At 32.1% G+C, this 25,938-nt stretch overlaps 10 protein-coding genes across 10 annotated transcripts, besides 11 other annotated features; 5 read left to right on the top strand and 5 right to left on the bottom strand.

Annotated features, from left to right (window-relative positions):
- Positions 1–3,720: part of a mobile genetic element that runs on past the window's edge.
- TVAGG3_0919600 (protein of unknown function, DUF4106 family) lies at positions 511–1,365 on the bottom strand (the record flags this gene model as incomplete). The annotated part of the gene is made up of 1 exon (XM_051252173.1): positions 511–1,365. The coding sequence occupies one exon, from the start codon at positions 1,363–1,365 to the stop codon at positions 511–513; it is 855 nt and encodes a 284-aa protein (XP_051077747.1).
- Positions 3,721–4,039: 319 nt separating the features above from the next.
- Positions 4,040–4,113: a mobile genetic element.
- Positions 4,114–4,443: 330 nt separating this feature from the next.
- Positions 4,444–4,703: a mobile genetic element.
- A 332-nt stretch (positions 4,704–5,035) lies between these two features.
- Positions 5,036–5,184: a mobile genetic element.
- A 1,009-nt stretch (positions 5,185–6,193) lies between these two features.
- Positions 6,194–6,628, top strand: TVAGG3_0919550 (retrograde vesicle-mediated transport, Golgi to ER; the record flags this gene model as incomplete). Its single annotated transcript, XM_001300027.1, has 1 exon — positions 6,194–6,628. The coding sequence occupies one exon, from the start codon at positions 6,194–6,196 to the stop codon at positions 6,626–6,628; it is 435 nt and encodes a 144-aa protein (XP_001300028.1).
- Positions 6,629–6,836: 208 nt separating this feature from the next.
- Positions 6,837–8,903, bottom strand: TVAGG3_0919540 (biological adhesion protein; the record flags this gene model as incomplete). Its single annotated transcript, XM_001300026.1, has 1 exon — positions 6,837–8,903. The coding sequence occupies one exon, from the start codon at positions 8,901–8,903 to the stop codon at positions 6,837–6,839; it is 2,067 nt and encodes a 688-aa protein (XP_001300027.1).
- Positions 8,904–10,253: 1,350 nt separating this feature from the next.
- Positions 10,254–11,328: a mobile genetic element.
- Positions 10,465–10,821, bottom strand: TVAGG3_0919530 (MULE transposase domain-containing protein; the record flags this gene model as incomplete). The annotated part of the gene is made up of 1 exon (XM_051252172.1): positions 10,465–10,821. The coding sequence occupies one exon, from the start codon at positions 10,819–10,821 to the stop codon at positions 10,465–10,467; it is 357 nt and encodes a 118-aa protein (XP_051077746.1).
- Positions 11,329–14,677: a mobile genetic element.
- Positions 14,678–15,646: 969 nt separating this feature from the next.
- Positions 15,647–16,164: a mobile genetic element.
- Positions 16,165–17,136: 972 nt separating this feature from the next.
- Positions 17,137–17,202: a mobile genetic element.
- A 24-nt stretch (positions 17,203–17,226) lies between these two features.
- Positions 17,227–17,526, bottom strand: TVAGG3_0919480 (uncharacterized protein; the record flags this gene model as incomplete). Its single annotated transcript, XM_051252171.1, has 1 exon — positions 17,227–17,526. One exon carries the CDS (start codon positions 17,524–17,526, stop codon positions 17,227–17,229), a length of 300 nt encoding a protein of 99 aa, XP_051077745.1.
- Positions 17,227–18,247: a mobile genetic element.
- A 181-nt stretch (positions 18,248–18,428) lies between these two features.
- On the top strand, positions 18,429–19,226 carry TVAGG3_0919460 (membrane-spanning 4-domains subfamily A MS4A -related family; the record flags this gene model as incomplete). The annotated part of the gene is made up of 1 exon (XM_001289915.1): positions 18,429–19,226. The coding sequence occupies one exon, from the start codon at positions 18,429–18,431 to the stop codon at positions 19,224–19,226; it is 798 nt and encodes a 265-aa protein (XP_001289916.1).
- A 1,534-nt stretch (positions 19,227–20,760) lies between these two features.
- TVAGG3_0919450 (multidrug resistance protein YPNP-related family) lies at positions 20,761–21,141 on the top strand (the record flags this gene model as incomplete). The annotated part of the gene is made up of 1 exon (XM_001293835.1): positions 20,761–21,141. One exon carries the CDS (start codon positions 20,761–20,763, stop codon positions 21,139–21,141), a length of 381 nt encoding a protein of 126 aa, XP_001293836.1.
- A 594-nt stretch (positions 21,142–21,735) lies between these two features.
- Positions 21,736–21,772: a mobile genetic element.
- Positions 21,773–23,210: 1,438 nt separating this feature from the next.
- Positions 23,211–23,573, top strand: TVAGG3_0919430 (uncharacterized protein; the record flags this gene model as incomplete). The annotated part of the gene is made up of 1 exon (XM_051252170.1): positions 23,211–23,573. One exon carries the CDS (start codon positions 23,211–23,213, stop codon positions 23,571–23,573), a length of 363 nt encoding a protein of 120 aa, XP_051077744.1.
- Positions 23,574–23,590: 17 nt separating this feature from the next.
- On the top strand, positions 23,591–23,833 carry TVAGG3_0919420 (serine threonine-protein phosphatase family; the record flags this gene model as incomplete). Its single annotated transcript, XM_051252169.1, has 1 exon — positions 23,591–23,833. One exon carries the CDS (start codon positions 23,591–23,593, stop codon positions 23,831–23,833), a length of 243 nt encoding a protein of 80 aa, XP_051077743.1.
- Positions 23,834–23,837: 4 nt separating this feature from the next.
- On the bottom strand, positions 23,838–24,164 carry TVAGG3_0919410 (uncharacterized protein; the record flags this gene model as incomplete). Its single annotated transcript, XM_051252168.1, has 1 exon — positions 23,838–24,164. One exon carries the CDS (start codon positions 24,162–24,164, stop codon positions 23,838–23,840), a length of 327 nt encoding a protein of 108 aa, XP_051077742.1.
- A 961-nt stretch (positions 24,165–25,125) lies between these two features.
- Positions 25,126–25,937: a mobile genetic element.
- Between the last annotated feature and the right edge of the window lies 1 nt (position 25,938).

Raw genomic sequence — 25,938 nt, 5'->3', positions numbered from 1 at the left:
ATTGTTTGTCGTTCGTGAGTCAACATTTGATGTTGGTTCAATTGGAACATTAACGGCACCAGCTAAGATGGATTTGCTTCTCATTTCATATAGAATAAAAACCTTTTATATGTATGAAATGAACAATATACTCGACAACAAGGGTTTGAATGTAAAGCTAACGAATGAAAATATTGTTGAATTCACTGAGACAGGTGCTGTGTATAAAGATGTAGAACTACTGAACAAAAGGCAAAGGGAAGAAGCAGGAACATGAACAAAGGGTGGAAGCCTATAAAAATTTATGTCAATGATGGCTCAGGAGGTTCAAACATAAAGTATGCAGAAAGTTATAGAGTTTATGCTCTCAAAGGTGAAAAGCCTTCATTTAAGAACAGCTATTCTAACCCATATCCTCAAAAGCTAACGGATGGGGAAGTGGATGATATGAATGACAGCAAAAATATTAACAGAAATGGCGACAGAGATGCATGGAATTTGTTTTACCATCAGTCAATTGAAGGTTAAACTTTAAAACAATGTTGGTCGTTCCCATGGAATATTTTTGACTTTAATGGTATTAGTCATGATATGAATCTCAAGGTATGAACGAGGAGAGATGAGAGACTTATATGCTTCCCAAATTTCTTCAAAAGGTAATGTTATACCTGACTGTTTCCAAATGAGTTCAATATCATAGCGTGAGAAACCTTGAAAGATAACGAAGTCAGTTATGAGACGTTTTATGTTTAAAGCAAGGAAACGCCATGTTTGCATAAGTATTGCTACAGTTAAATGGTAATGTCTGACTTTAGTTATGATGTTAGCTAATGGTGAGTCAGGCTTTGACACTAAACCTTTTCCGGCGAAGTCGTCACAAACGAGCAGAGTATTTGAAGGATACTTTTTGAAGGGGTATTTTGAAAGTTTTGACAGAATGTAGTTTGTCAGTCGTTTCATATCGTAAACTCCTGAGTACTGACGTAAGTGGTGTTTGTCAATAATTCTTTCCATCTCTTCTGAAGCCTTTTGCATTCCTGACTGTATAAATTCAACGATGGCATAATATTTCCTCTTACGTCGAATGTAACGTTGAAGAAATTCAATGAGTTCACTGTCTGGAACTTTAACGACAGAGGCTTGAACTTTTGACATAAATGTTTTCGCTGTTGAATCCATAGAGTCTGAAGTTGCTGATATAATGATTTGGTCATAGTAAGAGTCGTTTCCTAAACGCTCTGTTATGAGTATATGACGAATGAGGTTAAATGTCTTACCTGAACCCATCTTTCCACAATAGAAATAAACACCATTTGAACAGAACTCATAGTCCTTACTGAAAGGAAGAATGAGAGAAGAGTTAAGTTTGTCTGTAGTTTCATTCATGTCTTCATCTACATCATGTATTAAATGCTTCATTTTATCTCCATTAAAAATGCAAGTCAGAAATATTCAGAACATAGCACCGAGTCTAACTGACAAGAGTATAAAGATATACTATGAACATGTTATGATGAAACCAACCAAAATTCAAGAAAGTCAGTATACTTATGAATATCCAAGACACTGGGTAGAGTATGTAGGAGGTGAGAAAGCTATTGAAATCAGACAGGTTCGAAGTATTCCAGCAGGAAGAACAATATTATTGAAGAACTTTAATGTTTTGAGATATAATGATGAAACAAAGAAGCAAGATAGTTTCCCTGTTGCTGTGTATGTGAACCTAGACACAGGAGATGACATGAAAGTTTTTAATACAAAGCTTCAAACGGTAGTGAGAGAACAACTGACTGCGGAAGGGCATCCATTACCTTCAGAAGTTACCATAGCATATAATTTTGAAACAAACTCAATAGATTTTTAAAGTCGTCTCTGCAAAGAAGTCAGGATTTACATTAATGAAGCAGATGTATATTCGAATGAAAACTTCAAAGCTATTGCATGGTTAGATAATGACGATTGCTTTAAGAAAATATTTAAATTCAGTGACTCAAAGATGTCAATAGATGACCTTCGTGGAATGTTACATCGACGTTTACAGTTGAAGGCTCAGCAGGATTGCTTACAAGATTGTCAATTGGTGGCGTTTGGTCTCGTGAGAACATTGTTATAAAATCCAGTATAAGTGAATTTGCTGAAGAATCTATATTATGTCTTTCAAACTACATGTATTCGCCACCGAAGCATTATAGTATAACAAACTTTGTCAGTAAGTTTAACATAAGACTTGTCGAACCTTCTTCAATGAAAGATGTTGTGCTACCTAAAGATGGAAAGGATGGACTCATTATTGAGATGATTTTAATTGCATATTAAATGAGCTTGTTCATGAAAGTCATTCATGATGAAATAACTGTTGTAGAAGATGTTAGCAATTGTTCAGACATTTTGAAGCGTATAGATGATATAAGAAATAAGTTAGATAGACCGCAAAGCGGTGAGGGCGAAGCCCGTGAGAACGCTTATGTTTCATTGACTTTCTCCAGTAACGAGAACTTTTATGAGATAATATTGAAGAGAGATGATTTTAATATGGTGTAAATGGTAGCTTGGGCAGCTTTAGGCGCAATGGGAACAAAAGCATTAGCATTTGGAGCAAAAGCACTTGGAGCTTATGACGCAGTAAATAAAATGAGTGGAGGAAGAGTTTCAAAGACATTAGATGCAAATAAAGGAAAGATTGGAGGCTGGGTTGCAAAGAAGTTAAGATTAAATAAAATAGGGCTCATAAATAAAGCATCCAATTTGGTTGCGACTGAGTCAGAAAATGCTTTAGGAAAGGACGATGAGTTTGCAAAACACGCAAAAGACTTTAATGACCAGATGAAAGGTGAAACAATGCATTTAAATAGAGTCGATGGAACTAAAGAAAATGTTTCTTCTCCACCAGTAGTTCTTCCGTATGGTCCCTATGGAATGTATGGAAACCCTTACGAAAGACCATTTGACCCATTGACTGGTGGAAGTAACTGGTATCATTACGGACGAAGAAGAAAGGCAGTCAAGTTGGAGACAGACGTGAAGAAAGCAACTAAAAAGAAACCAAGGAAGAGAGTTATAAAGCAATGAATTCAACAGGGTGAAAAAACAGGTGAAAAAAGAGGTGAGATTTCACCTCTTCACCTAAATTTATTTTTGTGCTATGTTTTCATACGTGTGAGGGTGGTGATATCATTTATTTTTAAGTTTATTTTTTATTTTACTGAAAATTTTTATTTGGATGTATTTGAAAGAACAAAAGCAACTCATTCGAATTCCACAGTATAACAAACATACATTTAAACATTTATTCTTCCTTCCTGAGCATAACATGTTCTTTCAAATACATCCGAGACCAGTTGACTTTTCATTGACTGTGTATAAAGATAGAAATAGTTATATCATTAAACCATACGATGACGAAGGTAAGTTATGTAAATTGTACGTTAAGAAGTTAGAGAAAGTTTATGGCTTCAAGTATGACTACAATAGGGTTAACACTGATGATGAAGATATTGAGGAAAATTTATGAGAACATTAGTGAAGTCGTTAGTGAGAACGATAGTGAGAACGTTTATTTTTTACATTAGTGAGTTCGTTAGTGAAGTGAAGTGGTTGGCGGCTTTGTAAATATTTAAGGTTAAGTTAGTGTTTGTGTTTGTGTTGTAAAATATACGTTAGCGGTTTTGTAAAGTGTTAAATTCACAAGTATTGGGTAAAGTGGAACGCAGTGCCACCATACCCAAGACTTGTATACTAACTATATTATTCATATTTTTGATTTTGAATTACGAAAAAAAGTAGTTCAGAACTTCCAATTATTATTTGATTAATTATGTTAAAAATACTATAAGGAATTAAAATACATAATGTTGAAATTTGAATTACGGAAAAAGTGAGGGTGAAAGTGAAGTGAAAAAGTAAGATATTTTTTGTTGAAATAATCATAGTTGTACAATTTTGAAACTATATGTAAAGCTATAAATTGAATAAATTCAAAAACAAAAATTGTTTATTCTTATTAATAAATTTATATTAATCAATATTTGAACAACCCGTAATTAAAATTGAATTCCTCTTAAAATTTAATCCATACGTTAATTTTTAATTTGCTCGGCGAATGCCGAGCTTCCCTACTTCTCTTGTCATTCCTTCAAAAATTCTAATCTCATCGCACTTACAAACATCATGATTTGATGTATTGTCGAGAAATCTTAGACTTGTTTGTCATTTGATTATCGCATTTGAAAGTCATCTCGAAAATCGATTAACAAGACAATTTCCCAAACATCTACATACAAGTAGATGATGGTAAACCCATTAGCGTTGTTTTGCTATGATTCCTCCAATCTTATGATGAGAAAAATCATATCAAAACAGCTCTAATCGAACATTCTACACATCTTAGCATCCAGCTAGTTCCAAGTAATGTGATTACAACATCAACGGCCAAAGCCTTTCAGAGTCCTTTAATCATTTCTTCTCATTTCAATGTGAAGTGGCCCCAAACGAACTACAAGCTGACGTTACAACGCATTACAACCAGGTTAATACGAGCATATACATTAGAGCTGCTTTGTTATGATCTCCCTCATCAATTGATGAGAGATCTCATTATGAAGCAGCTCCAATCGAACTAAAAACCTACATACAAATGAGTGAAAACAAACTCATTAGAGTTGTGTTGCTTTGATTTCTCTCATCAGAAGATGAGAGATACCAGAACAAAACAACTCTAATCAAACTTTCTACACAACTCAGCACAGTATCAATGCAAAGTAATGCGTCTGTATCGTTAACAAGCAAAGTTGTTTCGGGTCCTTCCATTTTGGAAGAATTCGGAACAACTTTGCGAATTGATAGTGTAAACCCATATATATGAAAGCGTGCATGCATAAAGACAGGTATTGTCAGCAATGACTACCTGCCCAGCTATGAGTGATCAGAGAATTACCATCTCAGGCTTTTTGAGAACGTTTCAGCCAGGACCCTCGTATGTTGACTGTGAGAAAGGCATCCTTTATCTGAAATAGATGCTTTTCCAACAATCAAATTCGAAGATCTTCGACGTTGTTGTAAAAAGAGAAGGAGAAGGAAAGAAGAGGAAGGAGAGAAAGAAGGAAAGGAAAAGAAGAAGAAGAAAAAAGAAAAAAAGAAGGACATATTAAATATAATGCGCACTTAATAGTGCCGAGGCGGCGGAGCCGCCGAGGCGCGATTTTTTTGACCCTATATTACCGCACGGCAATGTTTTTCTCGATTTTGTACAGCCCTAAATTTTGGGCTCAAATATTAGAGATTTTTTCAACCTTCAACGATATATGTTGTCTATATCAGACCTCCTTTCTTTTTGATACTTAGCATTGTTCCTAAATCTTAGCCGTTAAGGCTGTTCTGAAAATATTTTTTTTCGAAAAAATTCGAAAAAAAATTCTTAAAATTCAAAAATCCCTTAATTCCTGAAGATTTTGGAAAAAAGTTTTTACATGAACATGTGTATATTATATGAAGTATATTGATAAGGTAAAAATCAAATTTTATTGCATATTCATCGAGAAAATAAACTAACGAATCCCTCAAAATTGAGAGGGTAATCCTCCTCCTCTCAAATAAACGTACATACGGGTGCACCCTTAATGAATATATAAATAAAAATAAATATTTAACGCAAGAAGTATTAATGGTATTATGTATAAACGTTACACAATAAAAAAATATAGTTAATTGTTCAAATTTGAAAAGTTTACATTTTTGAATAATTAAAAAAAAACGAATTAAATTTAACATTCAAAACTTTCATAAAAAGTCTTGACCATTTTTAATTCAATTTGAATCCAGAATCAGTTGATTAATCTTATTACTCATATTTGTAATATACTATTGATTTAAACTCAAGATTTCACATATTGAAAATTGAGAATATTTTTTTTTCAAACTTTCAACAAAAAGAAAAGTAATAAAAAGATCATTTTCTTTATCTTTTTACCATTCAATTTTTTTACAATTTGTGAGTCTACCGAGTTTCAGATGAATTTGATTAATTTACAAAATCTAGTATTTGATAACGCAAATGGTAAATCAACAAGCAACAGACAAAATATTTAGTTTCAAAGTCGTGTTTCTTGGTGATTCAACTGTAGGGAAAACAACAATAGTCTCAGAAGCGCATACAGGTTATTTCACACCTGATTCCGTACCCACTGTTGGGGCATCATTCCTTGTTAAAAATTTAAACATGGGTGATTACTTTATAAAGCTCAATATGTGGGATACCGCAGGACAAGAAAGATTTCGATCACTCACTCCAATGTTTTATCGAGAAACAGATTTTATTGTACTAATTTATTCAGTTGATAATCTCCAATCTTTTAAAAGCCTTGCTTCATGGTGCAATAGTATTACGACAGAGTGTGTAACCCAGCCAACGATTGTTGTAGTTGCAAATAAATCAGATTTAGAATCACAAAGAATGGTTACGACAGAAACTGGTCTGAACTTTGCAGTTGAGCATGGATTTGATTTCATTGAGTTGAGTGCAAAAGATCAGCCAGATAAAATCAACGATTTAATGAATCTTATCGGCAAGAAATGCTTGACAAAAATTATTAGTAAGGACGTTAATGAGCCAACAGATGTACTTGTTCATGCAGAAAAGTCATCATGTTGCTGATTTTATTATTATATTTTTATTTATTTATTTATTTATCGCTGTTAATGTTAAATTTTGAATGTTTTGTATTCAATTTTCGTTTTTGTTTCTAATTAAATCTCAAAAAACAAAATTCAATATATATTATCATTAAAAAATTTATCTCTTTGGTTCAAAACAAAAAAAATTACTTATACATGAAATGATCATAAGCTCTAAATAAATCATTTTATTGAATAGTTGAATTTTGTAAAATTATACTCATATTTTCAGTTTCATTTTCCACTTGGTTGCAAAGGGTATTTAGACGGACAAATAAATCAGACGCGTTCCCAGCTATTCCATGGCTGGTTCTGACCGGTTTCTTATTAATTGTATTTGGTTTATTTACAATCAAGGATTTAATTCTTTGATTGGTAATTCCGAAAATTCCAAAAAGATTAGATAAAGAATTTTCTGCATCAATTTCAGATTTATTGTAGCGAATTAATTCGATTTTTGCAGTTTTAACCAGCTCTGAGAGTGTTGCCAAGGCCTTTTCGCTAGTGGACAAGTTGCCTTCTGCAAGTTCTAATTTCTTCTGCATTGATTCAACTTTTTCATTCATGTTTTGCTCAAACAAAGAAAGTCTGCTGCTTTCTTGTTGGAAATTAGATATTTTTTTCTTTAAATCATTGATCATTAAAATATTTTTCTCATTTTCCTTGCATAGAGATGAGAACTGGGTCTGAAGTGAAGTAAATTTCTTTCTTTCTAATGATAACTCTGTTTCGAGTGCCATAACTTTTTGATGTAAACTTTTGATTTCATAATCATTTAATTTAGGTTTGTAGTTCTCAATTGTCATTTTGTAGGAATTATTTTCATTTTTAATCGATTCAAGTTCAAGTTCTAGTGACTTTACTTTTAAGATGAATTCATTTGCTTTACTTGTGTCATTTCTTTCATTTAGTTCTAGTTTTTTCTTTAATTCGGAATTTTGAAGCTTCAATGTGGTAATATTTTGAATATCTTCTCTTTTTTCTTTATTGAGCTGTTCTATTTTCTCCTTCAGGACACCATTTATTTTTGATTCATTGAATGATTCATTCTTCATTTGATCAATTACTTGATTTAAATTCTTGATTTTTCTATTTTGTTTTTCAACCTTTTCTGCGAATTTCCTCATTATTGATTGAGATTCTTTCATTTCATCTGCAGCTGCTTCAAGTTCAATTTTGTACTTCTGACTTTCTTTATTTTGGGATTCTATAATAAGATTTTGATACTTGTGAATAGTTTCTCTTTGTAATTTTTCAAAATCATTCTTTTGCTCTGATAATTTCTGTTTCAAATCAGAGATATTTTTATCATATTGACCAATTTTGATGTTAAGGTCTTGAATTTTGATCTTCATATCTGAAATAATCTTTTGATTTTTTGCAATTTTATCCTTTTGTTCTTCGTTTTCACGTTTCAAATTTAATTCAACATTGTAATTGTTTTCAATTTTAGTATTTTGAAGGATTTCAATTTGGTTTGTTAGTGAATTTATTGTTTGCTGCAATCCAGATATTTGCTTTTCGTAAGATGAAATTTTATCACTTTGTGTTGAATAGGATTTCAACCTTGTTTCCATTAATTCTATTTGATGTTTGAGGTTTTTGTTTTCTTCTGTGAGATCAAGGATTTCCTTTCGACTTGTAATTGCATATTTGTTCGAATCTTCAATTTCTCTGAGACTTTGTTCAAAATTTATTCTGATTTCGTTTGATTTTTGAAGGAGATCGGATAATTTGTTTTCGAGGGTATCGATTTTCATCTGCTTGGTTGTAATTTGCTTTTCAACTTCTGATTGTACTATAATGCTTTCTTTTTCACGATTTTTTAATTGGTTTTGTAACAATTTAATTTGATCTCTCATTGAGTTTGCAGATTTTGCTAATTTGTCGTAAGTCTTCGAGAGTTCTGATGTCTCTAATTGTAATGACGTGTGCTTTTCGAGAATTTTATTTATTAAATCATTAGTATTTGAATCATGAAGATTAAATGCTTTAGATATCCTTCGGTAGCCATTTTGATATTCTTTAAACTTATCCAAAATCCGTTCAAAAATTATATTAATTGATATTTCTTGGCTGGAATCTAAAATCTGCTTTTGCAATAAAGCAATACTTTGTTTTATTTTATCATTTTCATCTTTAAATCGTAATAATTTGTCAACAGAAGAATTTATCTTTTTATAATCAGCTTGAGATGAGCTATAACCAAGTAATCTGTTTGTTAAGAATAAATAATCGTTTCTGATATTTGACATTTCATTTTGTAATTTCATATTTTTGGCCATCATTTCTGAAAGTTCGGTTTCAAGCTGCTTAATTTGATTTGTTTGATTAATTTGATTAACATGAGTTGATTCATTTGCGAATATAACTTCATGCTCAAAACTTTCGAAAGTCTCATTTGATGTAGTAATAAGTAACTCAATTAGATTCTGAATTTCATGAAGTAACGTATCTATTGAATAATTTGACGATGAAAAATTCTGGAATTTTTGAAGTAGAATTGAGAACTGAGAATTTGTTTTTGCGTATTTCAATATGTATTGATTTTGAGAAAAGAATTCTATAGAATTAATTGCTGTTTGGATAAATAAAGAAGGAAATGACCTTGGGATTAGTTCCTTTTTTAGCTTTTCAATTTCTTTATCTTTTTCAAGTAACTTGGTTTGCAATGCTTCGATCTCAACTTTATTTCTTGCTTTTAAAAACTGTATTTTTGATGATTCAATATCTGCGCTCATCCATCGTGGGGCATTTTGTAATTGACTTTCTGTCATTCGGAGTTTTGTTTTTGTGGATTCCAATTCATCTTTTAATAAAAGTTCATGCTGTCTAATTTCACTAAGGGTCTGCCGAGTTTCAACAAGGATTTGCTGCAATTGACTTTTATCTTGTATTATTGAGGTATCTTGCGAAAAACTCATTCGGATTTTTTTTTCTTGCATAAAGGTGACAAATTGATTTGAATTTCAAATCCCAACTATATTTTCGGCAACAGTCTCTTTTGAATTTCTTCTTTTTTATCGAAAAAAAAAGAAAAAGTACGGACACTCGCTTCTAACCAAAATTTTGGCCTTAAACTCCAGCTTCAGGCTATACATAATATGTACATGTAGAATTCTGAGTTTGGAGAAAATCGGCATGTACAATCTTGAGTTATTTAATCATCCAGAATTATCAAAATAAATCTCTTAAATGTCACAATAATATAATTCAGTGCAAGTAGTATAGCAGTTTCATATCATAAAATGAATAGTATATCAATACATTCAATAAAAAAATCATTCAAATTACAATATTGGTATAAAATTGAAGCTTACATTATCATGCACCTAGTACAAACAAGTTCAAAGATATCATGTGTCTACTACAATTTTAACTTTGCGTTTTGAAACTTGTAATATGAAAATAAATAGACTAAAATTATGTTTTATACTCTTTTCATCGATCTATTTTACAGACTTAGCTCATATTTGTGAAAATTGGAATACATTTGTTATAAAATTGCATATTATTTGGTATGATATTTGTGATCAAAAATATGTGTATCAAATAAACATATAACACATCATTTTATATGCTATTAAATAAAGCTGCGATACTCGGAGTGGGGGACAAACTCGCCCATTGTCACTTTTTCATTAACCTTAAACTTGTAATTTTCATTATTTTAATTAACCTTATTTCTTTCTCAATTCCTGATTTATTTTATTCACTTACTATTAAAAGTCACATTTTAATAAAATATAATAATTTATTTATAGCATTTTTTACTATACTGTAATAAAAAATTAATTATAATAAATTAAATGTTTATTAAATCAAATGTTTTCTTTGCAATAATATTTTTAATGTTGAGTAAACAATGTTGGGATCAAGTGTATCATTTTTCAGACCTTTCTGAACAGCTTCAAGCATACTGATGCATTCGACTTTTTTAAATTGTGTCATTTCTTCGAAATCTCTTGTGACTTTTTTGATAACTTTAACACTTCTCTCTGAATCCAGACCTTTAATTTGCAACTTAATCAGGAATGAAGGAACAACACTGGAATATAACTCGATGACAAGTTCATCGAGTCGAAGATTTGGTTGTACACCACTTGTATGTGCCGGATACCATTGTGTCAAATTTTTTCTGAAATTAACTTTAAAAGTACTAAGTAAGATCATGAGATATAGCAATATATGTTTAAACCAACTTATATTTTGGTTGTACACCACTTGTATGTGCCGGATACCATTGTGTCAAATTTTTTCTGAAATTAACTTTAAAAGTACTAAGTAAGATCATGAGATATAGCAATATATGTTTAAACCAACTTATATTTTGGTTGTACACCACTTGTATGTGCCGGATACCATTGTGTCAAATTTTTTCTGAAATTAACTTTAAAAGTACTAAGTAAGATCATGAGATATAGCAATATATGTTTAAACCAACTTATATTTTGGTTGTACACCACTTGTATGTGCCGGATACCATTGTGTCAAATTTTTTCTGAAATTAACTTTAAAAGTACTAAGTAAGATCATTTATTTTTGCATAATATAATGCCAATATGGTTTCTTTTGATTTTATTTCATTTATAAGCAAATCAGATTTACCCAAAAACTCCACTCCATAAGCGTTCATTTGCGAAATTAAAAAGTGACAATGGGCTAGTCTGTCCCTTTCTCCAAATTTTCATTCTTATTTATAAATTGATAAACCAAAGTAATACATTTTATTACATTTCGTGTAACATATACTAATATATAGATATTTTTTGAGATAATGTATTTATCTGTAAAAATTGTATGTGATCAAATTTGATTGATAAATTTATTCAGTAATAATAAATTGCATGTACAATATATTATTGTCTTGCCATTTTTTGCTCATAATAAAAAATCTTTAAAAAAGATAACAATAAAAGAGTATTAAGTAAAAATTTATACATCCAAAATATATTTCAGTAACAGCATAATACGCCTATGCTAATTTTTAGTTCTTAAATTAAATAGATGTCCCTAATCCCATAGATATTCACCAAACTTGGCAAATTCTGAACGTGATCTACATATCCCTAGCAAGTAGATCATATTGGTATACGTATCTTGATCAAATAAAAAGAATATTTGTTGAATAATTTCTGTTCAAATTAAAAGTTCTTCAACTTACGGTAAATCTATCTGCCTTAAAAAGTATTACGATATTATGCAAAGTCAATTTTCTCCAAAAAATATTTGAAGATGATACTTTAAGTATACCAAAAATACAAGAATTTTGAGAGAACTCAATGAATTTTTGTGAAGGTGGAGTTAAATTGAGAAGATTTTTGGTCAGAGAAAAACAAAAATTACTATCTGATAAAATGGTATTAAAATGAAAAAAGTTTAAACAAAGGAAATGAAGAATTTATATTATATTAGAATTTAAAGAGTAAATATAAAAGATTGAAAGAAAGAATAATAATAGGATTCTTGAATGCAACATTTGGAATGATGTTTCCAGTTGTAGATGTGTTAAGCAAAGAGAGATAATGATAGTTTCTTGAGTTTTTGCAATTAACCATCCTCAATGACTATTGTTTTAATATAATTTTTAAATTTTTTAAAACTGACATTTTAGTTGTATATTTTTTCTAACAAAGGTACATTCACTAGGCGATAACAGTAAAATGGGATGAAAATATGATAAATAGCATCCTATATAGTGCCAAACAATATTTATACGGGCCAAAAAAATTTGCTAGAGATTTGGCGAGTTATAAACTTAGAAAATTGAGAGGGATTTTTATTTTTGAATTTTTTTGGAAAGTTAAAATTGCGATTAAAAATCGATTTTCAGGAGAACTAGCATCTCATCATATATTTAATCGATAAAAATATTAAATAATAGTTGAATAGTATAACAACGTGAAATTATGGCTGAATCTACAGAAAATGAAATATTTGACATTTTTGAAAATTCATACGTTAGATGGTGACAGACTCATAAACTATACTTTAGCTAAGATATATATGGTTTCAACAATACATGGTTAAAATTGTAAAAATATTTTAGATTTCAAAAGATATATATGGTAATATAATGGAACAAAGTCAACAAATAGCATGTTAAATATGTTATAATTAACTTTTTATTAGATCCAATAGTAGATATCGAATGGTTTCCAGCTTTATGGTTAATATTTCTTTTCGAGCTTCTCTTTAACTGTTGTATTAAGGTTGTAAATTTTTGATGCTAGAAACTATGGAATCTTCTCTTGCTGCTGCATTTTTCTTGAGAGTTCTTGCAATTTCGAATAGATCTGCGCATTGTATGAAATTGAGGCTTTAAAATATCTTGAAACAGAATAGGACTGCTTTTCCAAAGGAATGCTTACTTGTAAATCAGAGAGTTTCAAAATTGAGAGCAAGATTATCATCATAACTTTCGATTTTCCTGCGAAAAAGGAGACAAGTAATTAACAAATCATTTACTGTTGTTCATCAAAAGAAGAAAACTTTGATAACAACTAATGATGATAAATCAAGCTATTTTTAATATTTTAAATTGATAAGACATTCAAAATATTTGAATGGTTTAAAATATTTTCTTTTAATTTCTATAAGATATTATCTGATTATATAATAAAATTTAAATTTTTATTCAAAAAGGCAATATTTCAAACTTTTAATTTCAAAAATCTTAATTCTGCAATAAGTGTATTTAATTGTAGCAATTTAATGATCCTTCGTCATGCTTAGCAATTTGGAACTCATAAATTAATGATTTCTTCAAGTAAATTCTGCATTATTTCAAAAGTCAATAATTCTTTAGTAACTTTTCTTCAAACCCTAACCATTATATTATATGTATAATGGAGAATAATTGCAAAGAAAGATAGCCGAATTTACTGGGTAGTTCTTGTGATGCGAAATAATTGCAAATTAACACATAGTTTTAACAGCATCAATCTCTTTTTGCTCTCATTTAAATGCATTCGCACACTTTAATTTTGAAATATAAGAGTTTTGGAAATTATCAAATTTATCTGCTCAAATACTATAGATCTTCATAAGTGTTAATAGAATCACCAGCCTTACATATAGTGTTTAATATAATGATGCACATATACTGGATTTATTCCTTATTCATCTAGTTATTATAAGATTTACAACCCCATGAAAATTTAAATTTTGTCAAAAATAGTGAATGTACCTTTTTTCTAACACAACTATCAATAAATTGTAATATATTATACTATATATTAATATGAATTTTTATAGAAAAGCTTTATTTTTTCTCAATTTTTAATTTCATTTCAGTCTCTAAACTTTCTTACTATGTAAAACGTATTATTATAGTAATAAAATAAAATAAAATACATGTTTATTCGATCTCGTATTTCAAAAAAATAAAATTACTTATATAAAAAGATTCTCTTTAGTCAACTTTCTTTTTGAATCTCTAATAAGTTTTTACTGTTGCTTCTATATATTAAGTATTGATTCTTGTAGTAAAGAAAATCCGGAACGTTTATTTATTAGAATACTCGAACTTTGACTTACATATTACTAATTGTAATTATTTTCAAGAGCTATTTCTTTATTACTCCTACTTGTTCGGCTTAAAATCTGCTATATTGTTAAGATAAACTAAGTCTAAATTTTGAACCATTTTTTGAAGTTTAAAGTGTAATACATATCGATTTTTTATCCGAATTTAAGAATTGCTTCAAAGTTTTAGCGTGAAATCGTGCATTTTTTCTAATGAAATTGTTATTATAAGATAAGCAATCTGAGTTTTTTTGAATAATATGTCACTACACATGATAGAGCGTTACGTGCTGAAAAGTTACGCTTCGTTCTGAAAGTGGTAATGAAGTTTTATTAGAATTCATCAAAAAAACGTATGAAAATAATCGTATGTCAAAATGTGAGCACTTCTCAAAATTTGCTCACATTTTGACTATTTTTGTGAGATCTTCCTCACAATTTTTTTGACAAACGTACAAAAAAGTGCCAAAATGTGAGCAAATGTGAGCAATTTTTATATCTCGACGTGAAGAAAGCAACTAAAAAGAAACCAAGGAAGAGAGTTATAAAGCAATGAATTCAACAGGGTGAGAAAAGAGGTGAGAAAAGAGGTGAGATTTCACCTCTTCACCTAAATTTATTTTTGTGCTATGTTTTCATACGTGTGAGGGTGGTGATATCATTAATTTTTAAGTTTATTTTATTTTTACTGAAAATTTTTATTTGGATGTAAATGACAGAACAAAAGCAACTCATTCGAATTCCACAGTATAACAAACATACATTTAAACATTTATTCTTCCTTCCTGAGCATAACATGTTCTTTCAAATACATCCGAGACCAGTTGACTTTTCATTGACTGTGTATAAAGATAGAAATAGTTATATCATTAAACCATACGATGACGAAGGTAAGTTATGTAAATTGTACGTTAAGAAGTTAGAGAAAGTTTATGGCTTCAAGTATGACTACAATAGGGTTAACACTGATGATGAAGATATTGAGGAAAATTTATGAGAACATTAGTGAAGTCGTTAGTGAGAACGATAGTGAGAACGTTTATTTTTTACATTAGTGAGTTCGTTAGTGAAGTGAAGTGGTTGGCGGTTTTGTAAATATTTAAGGTTAAGTTAGTGTTTGTGTTTGTGTTGTAAAATATACGTTAGCGGTTTTGTAAAGTGTTAAATTCACAAGTATTGGGTAAAGTGGAACGCAGTGCCTCCGTACCCATGACTTGTATACTAACTGTTAAGAATGCAAATATAACCTATACATACTGGTGCTAAATCAATAATAATTTTTTTGAAATTGGGTTAAAAAATTTAACGACGATTAAATATTGAAATTTGAAACCGCAAAACATAGAAATTAATCCATTTATCCTTTCAATTTGGGATCACAGGAAAATCTATTATTGACGATGGGATAGTTGTGTAACAATATATACATTAATACATTATTGAATTGCTGAACGATTTTTGATAAGATTAAGGGAGGCTTCCGACCAGAAAGCTCTCTCAATTTTTTGTGATGTTTACACCAAAAGTGAGATTCGTTAAGCGTTTTTCTCGTTGAATATTGAGTTTCCCGGATTTTGAGTTATTCATAAAGCTCCTCTATATTATACCCTATCTACTGATATGATTATTTTTGAAAAATCTCTTCAATCGACCTGCACTGAATTTTTTAGGGAAAATTCGAAATTTTCTAGGTGTTTTATGTAACGTTTTTTACGGAATAAAATCCAAAAAATATTTTTTTGAAGAATCATTTGGGTAGAATACTTATCGAAAATTATATTTATTATAATTTTGGTCGATAAAAATAAGCGGATTCAAAACTGGCAAAAACCCTTTCGGCAATTTGTGGACGATTCCGAACCCCCTCATTTTTGAAATTTAATAAGAAAAATAGAATCTTTATTAAATATAGATTTTAAAAAACTTGGTTATAAATTACGAAATTTTCTCACTTGGGGTAAAAAGTGACAATTTGGTCGGAAGCCACCCTTAATTAATTCAACAAATGGTAAATCCTACACCTTTATTAGGTCAAAAACAAGATAAAGACTTGCAACTGGAACACTACAGATTAGCAGGCCGCCCACCGCTCAAGACAATTTTGTTTTTATCCATGGGTCCAATGGTTTCTCAAGTTGTTGGCGCCTTATACTCAATTATTGACACCATCTGGGTTGCAAAAGCATGCGGAGATCGTGGTATGGCTGCCGTTTCTACTTATAATTGCTTTGATAACATCGGCCGTTCATTTGGATTCTTTATGTGCACAGCAGCATCAACGAAAACTTCGCAATTATTTGGCCAGAGAAAAGAATCGGAAACCAGACAAGTTTTTAGTGATTTAATTCGCTGTTCGATAATTTGTTCTTTAATTGTTCCAGCAATTCTTATTCCAACAGTCAAACATGCAGCAAGATGGTTTGGTGCTGATGAAGGCCTTGTTGAATTTGGCTTCGAGTATATTTCTCTACTTTCATACGGATCCATTGCTACATGTTTATTCTTATGTTGTGGTGGCTTCTTTCAGGGCGAAGGTAGGACACATATATTCGCAATCATGGAGCTTGTATCATTTGTTTTGAATGGTTTATTATTTGATCCCGCTTTATTACTTTTAGGCAAGCTTGGAGTACGTGGTGCAGCACTTTCAACTGTTCTTTCCGAATTATTCCCTGCATTTATGCTTCTTGGGTGGTATTATAAAGGCGCATTTGCCGTTAAGCCCCAGTTAGGTGATTTATTTAAGAAATTCTCTCCTCATACATTCCCAGCACTCAAAGTTGGCTTTTCTCAGCTTATTACAAACTTATCATATTTTGTTCCGACTATTGTCGTTCGTAAGCTTCTTGGCTTATCTCTCCCCAAGGATCAATTTGATGATGGATTCGCCGGCTATAATGTCACAATTAGATTCCAATACTTAACAAATGCGGTTTTCATTGCAATTAACCAAGGTGTTATTGTTATATACGAAAACGATAAAAACAGTTTGACAGAAAAATGACAACTTTACGTGTCAAAAATAGAAAAAGTGACATTTTATTCGTAATATTAAAATGAATCATCATAATCTTCTTCATAAGGGTCTTCATAATCTTCTTGATATTCTTCTTCATAATTTACTTCGTATTCTTCTTCTTCATTACTATCTTCTTCTATTTCAACCGGATTCGCCTTATTTTCTTCTTCTTCAACTTCCTCGCCTTCTTTTTCCCATTCATCTTCTTCGATTCCTTGGAGCTCTGGCATCTCATTGGCCATAAGTGAACCTGGAAGAAAATCTTGAGAGACTCCATCCACAATCCATTTTGCCGGTATTCCCCTCTTCCAAATTGGAAGTTTCTTCCACATTTCAGATGGGCTATAGTGAATTTGTTTTCCATTCACATAATGAGTTGGTAATGCTAGATGAGGTTTAGCATTATAGTACTCAACTCATTGTTGAATCTTTGCCCATGACAACTCTCTGCTCTCTATGTTAGGCCACAAGCGCTCGATTTTCCCATTTTGGTATGGGCAATGGGGGACAATATATACATTATTGATCCCCCGAACCCTCATAGCCTTTAGGAACTCGCCTTTATTCTCGCCGCCATTATCGGACCAAATTGTATGTGGTGGTCCATAACGGGCTATTGCTCTCTTAATTACTTTCACTGTTTGGCTAGCATGTTTTGACGAAAGATGCTGCCATTCTATGATGAGCCTTGTGCAGTCATCAATCACAGCATAAAGAATCTGACTTCTCTTTTTGCCAAGAAAGTGGATATCAACGTGCCATATTTGGTTAGGAAAGGCAGCTAAGTATCTTGTCTTTCCTTTTGGCCGATAGGGTCCCCTTGGACGTGCCAAGCCTAGCTCTCTAAAAGCTCTTTCTACCATATGTCTTGAGGGGGGATGTGGAAGAGGGTTTGTAAGATATTTAATGTTCCTCAGCTCAGATGGAAATGATAATGGAGACTCTTCAATCATAAGTCCGGAAGGAATTGTGGAAGAAATTTGATTCAGGGGCTTAAAACGTTCAATAGCGGAGAACCATGCTTGGGTAGGCGTTGGCTGTGGAACAATACCCGTCTTCATGTCCAAAAATGCCTCAAAATGAGATTTGGCATATTCGATATCTTTATTTATTTGGTTATAGGCGGAGATTATTCCAAGATGGCCATGCTGCTCAATTAGGTTTCTAATAGTTACCTTAAGATCTTTTGGTACATTAACTTTGGATCTCCCGCGCTTAAGGGGAATAGACACAGATGGGTGAGGCTGAGGCTGAGTATTGGCAGAGAGCTGTTGCTGTGCCAAGGTGTTGGCAGAGAGTTGTTGCTGTGCCGAAGTGTTGGCAGATAGCTGGCGCTGAAGAGGGGTGTTGGCAGAGAGTTGTTGCTGTGGAAGAGGAGTGTTGGCAGAGAGTTGTTGCTGTGGAAGAGTGTTGGCAGAGAGCTGGCGTTGGAGAGGAGTATTGGCAGAGAGCCGGCGTTGGAGAGGAGTATTGGCAGAGAGCTGGCGTTGAAGAGGAGTATTGGCAGAGAGTTGTTGCTGTGGAAGAGAGTTGGCAGAGAGCTGGCGTTGTGTCTGGGTGTTGGCAGAGAGTTGTTGCTGTGGAAGAGAGTTGGCAGAGAGCTGGCGTTGTGTCTGGGTGTTGGCAGAGAGTTGTTGCTGTGGAAGAGAGTTGGCAGAGAGCTGGCGTTGTGTCTGGGTGTTGGCAGAGAGTTGTTGCTGTGGAAGAGAGTTGGCAGAGAGCTGGCGTTGTGTCTGGGTGTTGGCAGAGAGTTGTTGCTGTGGAAGAGAGTTGGCAGAGAGCTGGCGTTGTGTCTGGGTGTTGGCAGAGAGTTGTTGCTGTGGAAGAGAGTTGGCCGAGAGCTGGAGTTGTGGGGGAGTGCTGGCAGAGAGTTGTGGCTGTGTGGGAGTGTTGGTACTGCTGGCTAATGAAAGCTGGCGTTGAAGAGGAGCGTTGGCAGAGAGCTGGCGTTGTGTCTGGGTGTTGGCAGAAAGTGGGCTTTGTAGAGGAGCGTTGGCTGTTGAGAGCTGTTGCTGTGGAACAGAGTTGGTAGTGCTGGCTGATGAAAGCTGGCGTTGTAGAGGAGTGCTGGCTGATGAGGGTTCTTCCTGTATACGAGAGTCGTTTGAACTTTGTAATATCAAATAATCGGTAAGGAGAGTGTCATCTCTGTGTTTCAAAATGGATGAACACTCGTAGAGTCGATTATTATATTTAATGTAGAAAGTAGTAAACTCTTGAAGTTTGTATGTATGATGTAAGTACTCTTCAATAGTAATTAGTCTATTACATAAGAGAGCTTTGTAAAATGTTATCTTGTTAATTGATGAACGAATAGTGTTGTTGACTAATGGAACATTTGTGAGAACAATGGCTAACGGTGTGCGCCTTTGAATCTGTGCTAGAGCTGTTTCAAGCCAAGCTGAATCAACTAAGGTGTACAAATTCATTTTAAACAAATTTGAAATGAAATAATTTGTGAGAATTTGAGAATAATTTAATTATTTCAGAAGTCTATATTGAAAAAATATTCTTAACAAAATTAATTTAAATGGTTCAGAAAATAAAAAATTAAAATTAATGGAAAAAACATGATTAGGAATAATTAACAATAATAAATATCATGGTTTTGGATTATTTAAACAGCTATAAAAGAACGAATTTTACAAATTACGATAAAAAATTATTGAAAAATAATGAAGAGGATAAGGATTTGAATCGAAAATTAAAAGGATGATTATGTGTCAAATTAAATTAAAATAAAAATTTTAGAAGATTTAGACAAGAAATAGTGCAAAGAATTAGAATTAACATAAAAATCGAAAATTTAATAAAGGAGAGATAAAATTATTGTAGTATTCAATTGAAAAATTTTATAAAATAAGGAATATTGGTAAACAAATAAGTTTCATCTAAAAAAAGGAAAATAAAAATATAAAAATTGAAATAAAAACAGAAATATAAAATATTTTTAAAATGCAAAAAAGTTTCATACTAATCGTTTTTGTATAATATTTATCATTGAAAGATTATTGAAAGATATTTTGAAAGAAATCGAAAGAGTTAAGAAATATTGAGAAGAAGGACAATTGAATGAATTTTTGGCCGATTGTGCTATGCAAAGTTGATGATAATTGCAGGAAATTTTGAGATTTTCGAGGTTTTGGAGGGGGTGAGTACTATTATATGTAATAGTATCTCACACCCTCCAATTCATCCTATGGTGTCGAGAAAATTTTGGTGAAATGTCGTCGCATTTCACGAAAATTTCTCGGCGCCATATAGAGAACTAGAGTCTGCGAGGTACTGATTCTATCTATGTACCTCGCAGACCCTAGTTCTCAGCCAAAATGGCTAAAAATTGCTCGCAATTGTTTGCCATGTAAACTGTCACTTTTTGAGGAGATTTGACATTCTGTCAAATCTCCTTTTTCGTATATAAGATTATTCCAGCTGCATCATACTCTCATGGTGCTAATAAACATGCAAGATGGCTCAAGCTTATTGGACACGCCTTTTGGATCAATTTCCTGTGGGGATCGTTAACAACAATTTTGACATGGACGATTCCTAGTGAGTTATCAATGATGTTTTCCACCAGCGATGGATATCTCAAATGGGCTGGACCAATGATGAGATTCAGAAACGCGTTAGGCTGTTTTGCTTTTGGTCGATTCAATTGCCAAGCTATTCTTCAATCCTTCCAAAAGGGTGGATTAGCTACAATTCTCTCAATTTTATCCCAGTTCCTAGTAATTACTTGCTTCTCGTTATTAATGTACTATGTCAAAAAGGACGACGCTGTACACCTTATGTGGTGTTATCCTCTCACAGATTCTTTTGGTTTGGTCCGTGGTCTAGCTTTTTGCTCTACAACACTTTATAATGCATTTAAATTTGCAAAAAGTGAACCAAAAGATGATGGTGAATCTAGCGCTAATGTATCAAAAGCTGCAACACAAGTTTAATTCATATATTTTTACCTTCATTTGTGTTAAGGGTGCACCCGTATGTACGTTTATTTGAGAGGAGGAGGATTACCCTCTCAATTTTGAGGGATTCGTTAGTTTATTTTCTCGATGAATATGCAATAAAATTTGATTTTTACCTTATCAATATACTTCATATAATATACACATGTTCATGTAAAAACTTTTTTCCAAAATCCTCAGGAATTAAGGGATTTTTGAATTTTAAGAATTTTTTTTCGAATTTTTTCGAAAAAAAAATATTTTCAGAACAGCCTTAACGGCTAAGATTTAGGAACAATGCTAAGTATCAAAAAGAAAGGAGGTCTGATATAGACAAAATATATCGTTGAAGGTTGAAAAAATCTCTAATATTTGAGCCCAAAATTTCAAATTTTAATTTTTTGAAAAAAGAGGCCACCCGTATGTACGTTTATTTGAGAGGAGGAGGATTATATTTTTGAAAGGGTGAAACATTATGAATATGTTAATTATATAATAATATGTATTATTATAAAAAAGAAAAAATAAAGCACGTTAAAATTTTTCTTTCTTGATTTTTTACAAAATCTACTTAGAATTATGCAAAATATGTAATAAACAGAAATTCATCAAAAGTGACAGCTCTCAATTTTTTGACATTTGTAAATTCTAAATTAAATGAGAAAAATGAAATAATACTAAGCATAATACAATATTCTAGATTTAATTATAATTAGGAAAAGTTAGTTTTGAGAGTACTTTTCATAGGCATATAGAATGAAATCTTCTGAAAAATAATATCACATAAACTCATATTATTTTCTAATATATAACTATTTTATATAAAAATCAAATTCAATAATCTTAAAAGCGAAGGATAAACCTCAAAATTTACGAATATAATGAGTGGGAATATAATGCTTATCTATCATAAAACCATATGAAAAAAAAAAAAAAAAGGTAGTGGGGCTTCCAGGGGCTGCGCCCCTTCTAGCCCTGAAGATGTTTAGTATAAATGAAGTTCTTATATACGGGTCTTCCAGGAGCTTTTCACAAATTATATATGTTTTCATGCTTTGTCACTTTTCTGTCACTTTTCGGGTAAAAACATTTTTATTATTATATATAAATGAATTTTACAAAACCACCGTTACCGTTCTTTGGAAATAAGAGTAGATGTAAAGATATTATATTGAGAGAACTTAAGAAACTACCGAATGGTCTAACATTTGTAGATTTGTTCGGTGGAAGTTTCTATATATCCCATTTGTGCCATACAATATTCCCAGACTCAAAGATTATATGCAATGACTTCGACAACTATATGGACCGTCTCAAACATATTCCAGACACAAACAATATATTGAAAGAGTTAAAAGAAAAGATACCTATAGGTAAGATGGAACGTATACCATTAGATAACAAAAATATTGTGAGAGAGGTTTTGAAAAAAGCAGAATATATAGACTGGGATAGTATATCTGCTAGACTATTATATAGTGGTTCTATAAGAGTTCATGACATTGAAACACTTATGTCAAAAGTTTTATATCTTAACTATACAAATGTTTTCAAAGAGGACATAGAAAAATATATTGAGGGTATAGAGTTTGTGAGATGTCATTGGACAGAGTTGTATGAAAAATATAAAGACAAGGAAAATATTTTCTTTATAGTGGACCCGCCGTTCTATAACACATGGGATTTTCAATACCAAGTAGACTGGACTTTGAGAGACTCTTTAGAAACTTTAGACGTTTTACATAACCATCCATGCTTTTACTTTACATCCGATAAAAGTGGTTTGGAAACCGTTATGAGATGGTTAGAGGACATACATGCCTATGAGTTTAGATATGACAAGATAGAATATGAGAGAGGTCCTATAAACCGGAGAAAGTGTCATAACAAAGAAATTTTACTAGTAAGTAAATGTGGTTTGAAATAGGACTACTTGTTTTAGGTTTTTTCCATTGTGTCATTTATTTCTTTGACGTGGCAGAAAGATATAGAGAATATGAAGATGAACCAATGCCTGCAAATGTTCAGTATATGTACTCGTAAGAGATATTTTTATCTAATATTAAATGGACGCACAGAACTTAGCAAATGCACAGCAACCTGGACAACCAAACCCAGAGAATATTCCAAATGAAGTTAGAATACAAACTGCAATGGCAAACTATGGTCAAGTGCCAACAGATGTACAAATGCAAACTGCCATGTCAAATGACGCTGCGTTAGGTTTGCCACCATGGTATGCAAATATGAGATGGAAAGAGTTTTATACAAACCCTGAAGTGGGATATAAACAACTTTATGCAGATGACGCGAACACAGGAGTTGACCCAGAATATGTTTTCTACCAGAGGAGAAACAGAATGTATGAGCTCCAGTTAAAGAATGCTATGGAACTCAACAGGAAACGTAAGAGACTAGGCGGACATTAGATTTTTACACGTAGTAAATGGGTTTCTTCAGTAGTATTGGAAACTTCTTTCGAAATGTTGGAAGAGGTATATGGAATGGAATAAAAACCGTAGGAAGAGGAATTTGGAACGGTGTCAAAAATATTGGTAAAAGAGTAGGTCAGTTCGTTGGTATTATACCTAAAGACCCTGAACCAGAAGAACAAGCTCCTGTTATACAACAGCCTGAACCTGCACCACAGTCTAGTTGGCAACCAAATCCAACACCTCAACCGTATTAAAAAATTATATTTTTACCGTTCGATAGTAGTTGTATATGAAACTAAGTTCTAAGTAAAACGCATGGTATAATGGAATTATTCTTTTTCTTCCATCTGTAGTAAACCATACTTGAAAGTCTGAAATACTTCCACTTGGTGGTTCGTATAACTTTGTAGGTTTTTCGTAAAAGTCATTTGCCAAGCATAAGAAAGAGTTTTGTGCACCAGAAAATGAAGCATGAACGATAATAGCATCTGGGTCGAAAACATTTTCATATGTTCCATTAGGGTTTTCGACTTCATAAAAGTCCGGGTGTACTGGATATTCTGCAGGCTGATTTAACATCCTCATAAATCTATACCATGCCAAGTTGTTATATTTTGTAGAAATATAAACGTTTTCTCCAAGGTCTTCTATTCTATTGATTTTAACAGTTGCATTTTTCCTGTCATAAATAATATCGAGATGGTACTCTCCCTCGTCAATGTTATACTGGTTTGCATATTCGATATAGATGTCGTTTATTTTTTCTTGAAAAGCTTGAAGAGTTGTTTCTAAGTTTACAAGCAAATTCACTTGTAAAAGTTTTTCCCTGTTCAAATTTCTCATACATACGTTTTTCTTTGTTATAGTATCGAACTTCAAAACCGACTGTAAATGGGAAACCATGTATGGCTTCTGAAAACTTCATTTCTAACGAAAGCAATAGCTTTTGTGACGGATGGGTCTCTTAACCATCTTAACGGGTAGTCAAAACGATAGCCTTCATGCTACGGTCTCTGTCTCAAACTTTTGACCGACATTAGTAAAAAGTTCATCTAATGGTTTGTTGTAGCAACTCCTGAATTTCTTTTTCTATTGAAAGCATATTTATCTAGAATAAAAATGTCAAATGAAACAGCGTCTATGAGAGAAAATACAAACAACCGCAACTCATAGCGAAGCCAACTCTAAATAAGAACACAACAACTTTTTCAAACTATTCTAAGATATCTGAGTCATTTGAAAGAAGGAAACTTAAAACTGACATTAAACCAATGACAGATGATTTTCTGTTTCAAGACAAGAAGAACCATACTGTCGTATAAATCCAAACAAGGAACTTTAAACGAGAAACCTATAATGAACTTCTTTTGAAAGCAGATGTTGACAACAAAGCTGACAAAGAATATGTAGACGATGCAATAGCAAGAAGAAGAAAGAGCTAACAAAGCTTATGCAACAAAAAACATACTCATCCTGAACTAGCAGACAAACATATGTTGACAATAAAATGTCAAGTGAAGGCCAAGAGCTGAAACAAATTTCTAAAAAGACTCATACACATTCTATTCTGAAATAAAACTATAACGTCAGCCTTGAAAAGAAAGCGGATGAGGAATATGTGGCTAGTAATGTTGAGAAGAAAGCAGATAAGAATATGTGATGAAAAAAACGAAATGAAAGAAAGGGTGACTGGTACCATGAATGGACATCGAAGATTTTAAAAAACTAAAAGCCGATACAAGATGGGTTTCAGGATGTTAGACCTTAAAGCAGATAAAACTTATGTTAACGATGAGTTAGAGAAGAAAGCAGATAAGAACATACACATACAAGTTTTACAACTGTTGCTATAGAAAGTATTGAAGGAACGGTTGAAGAAACTGGTGGGATGCATATATTGTAAACCTCCTAACTTCCCACAAGGTTTAACATCGGATGACGACATAACGACGATGAAAAACATTAGATGTAAAGATTTATGTCATGAAGGATGAAAATAATATTAAATTCACTGCTCAAGATTTATATGACAAGAAAGCAGACAAAACAGAGCTTCAACATAAAGACAGAAATACTTCAAACATTATATCTATAGGCTCTATTTATACGTCAATGAACTCTACCAGACCAGAAACAGTTCTGGGTTTTGGAACTTGGACTCAAATAGTCGACAGGTTTTGTATTGTGCAAACTCTTCAAAGGAAACAGGTGGAATGTAAAACGATTTCAGGTGAAACTTTCTGCGCACAGTCACATACATAGATTTAAGTACATCTAAGCAGGTGGCATAAGCATAGATATTGGGATTGGTCAGCAATGAAAAGGTAAAGGAATGATGTTAAAGACAACGTTAAGTTTT

This window comes from Trichomonas vaginalis, chromosome I (genome assembly GCF_026262505.1).
Source record: "Trichomonas vaginalis G3 chromosome I, whole genome shotgun sequence".
NCBI classification, from domain to species: domain Eukaryota; phylum Parabasalia; order Trichomonadida; family Trichomonadidae; genus Trichomonas; species Trichomonas vaginalis.
The sequence above is the reverse complement of the archived record's forward strand: the minus strand, read 5'-3'. Positions and strand labels throughout refer to the sequence as shown.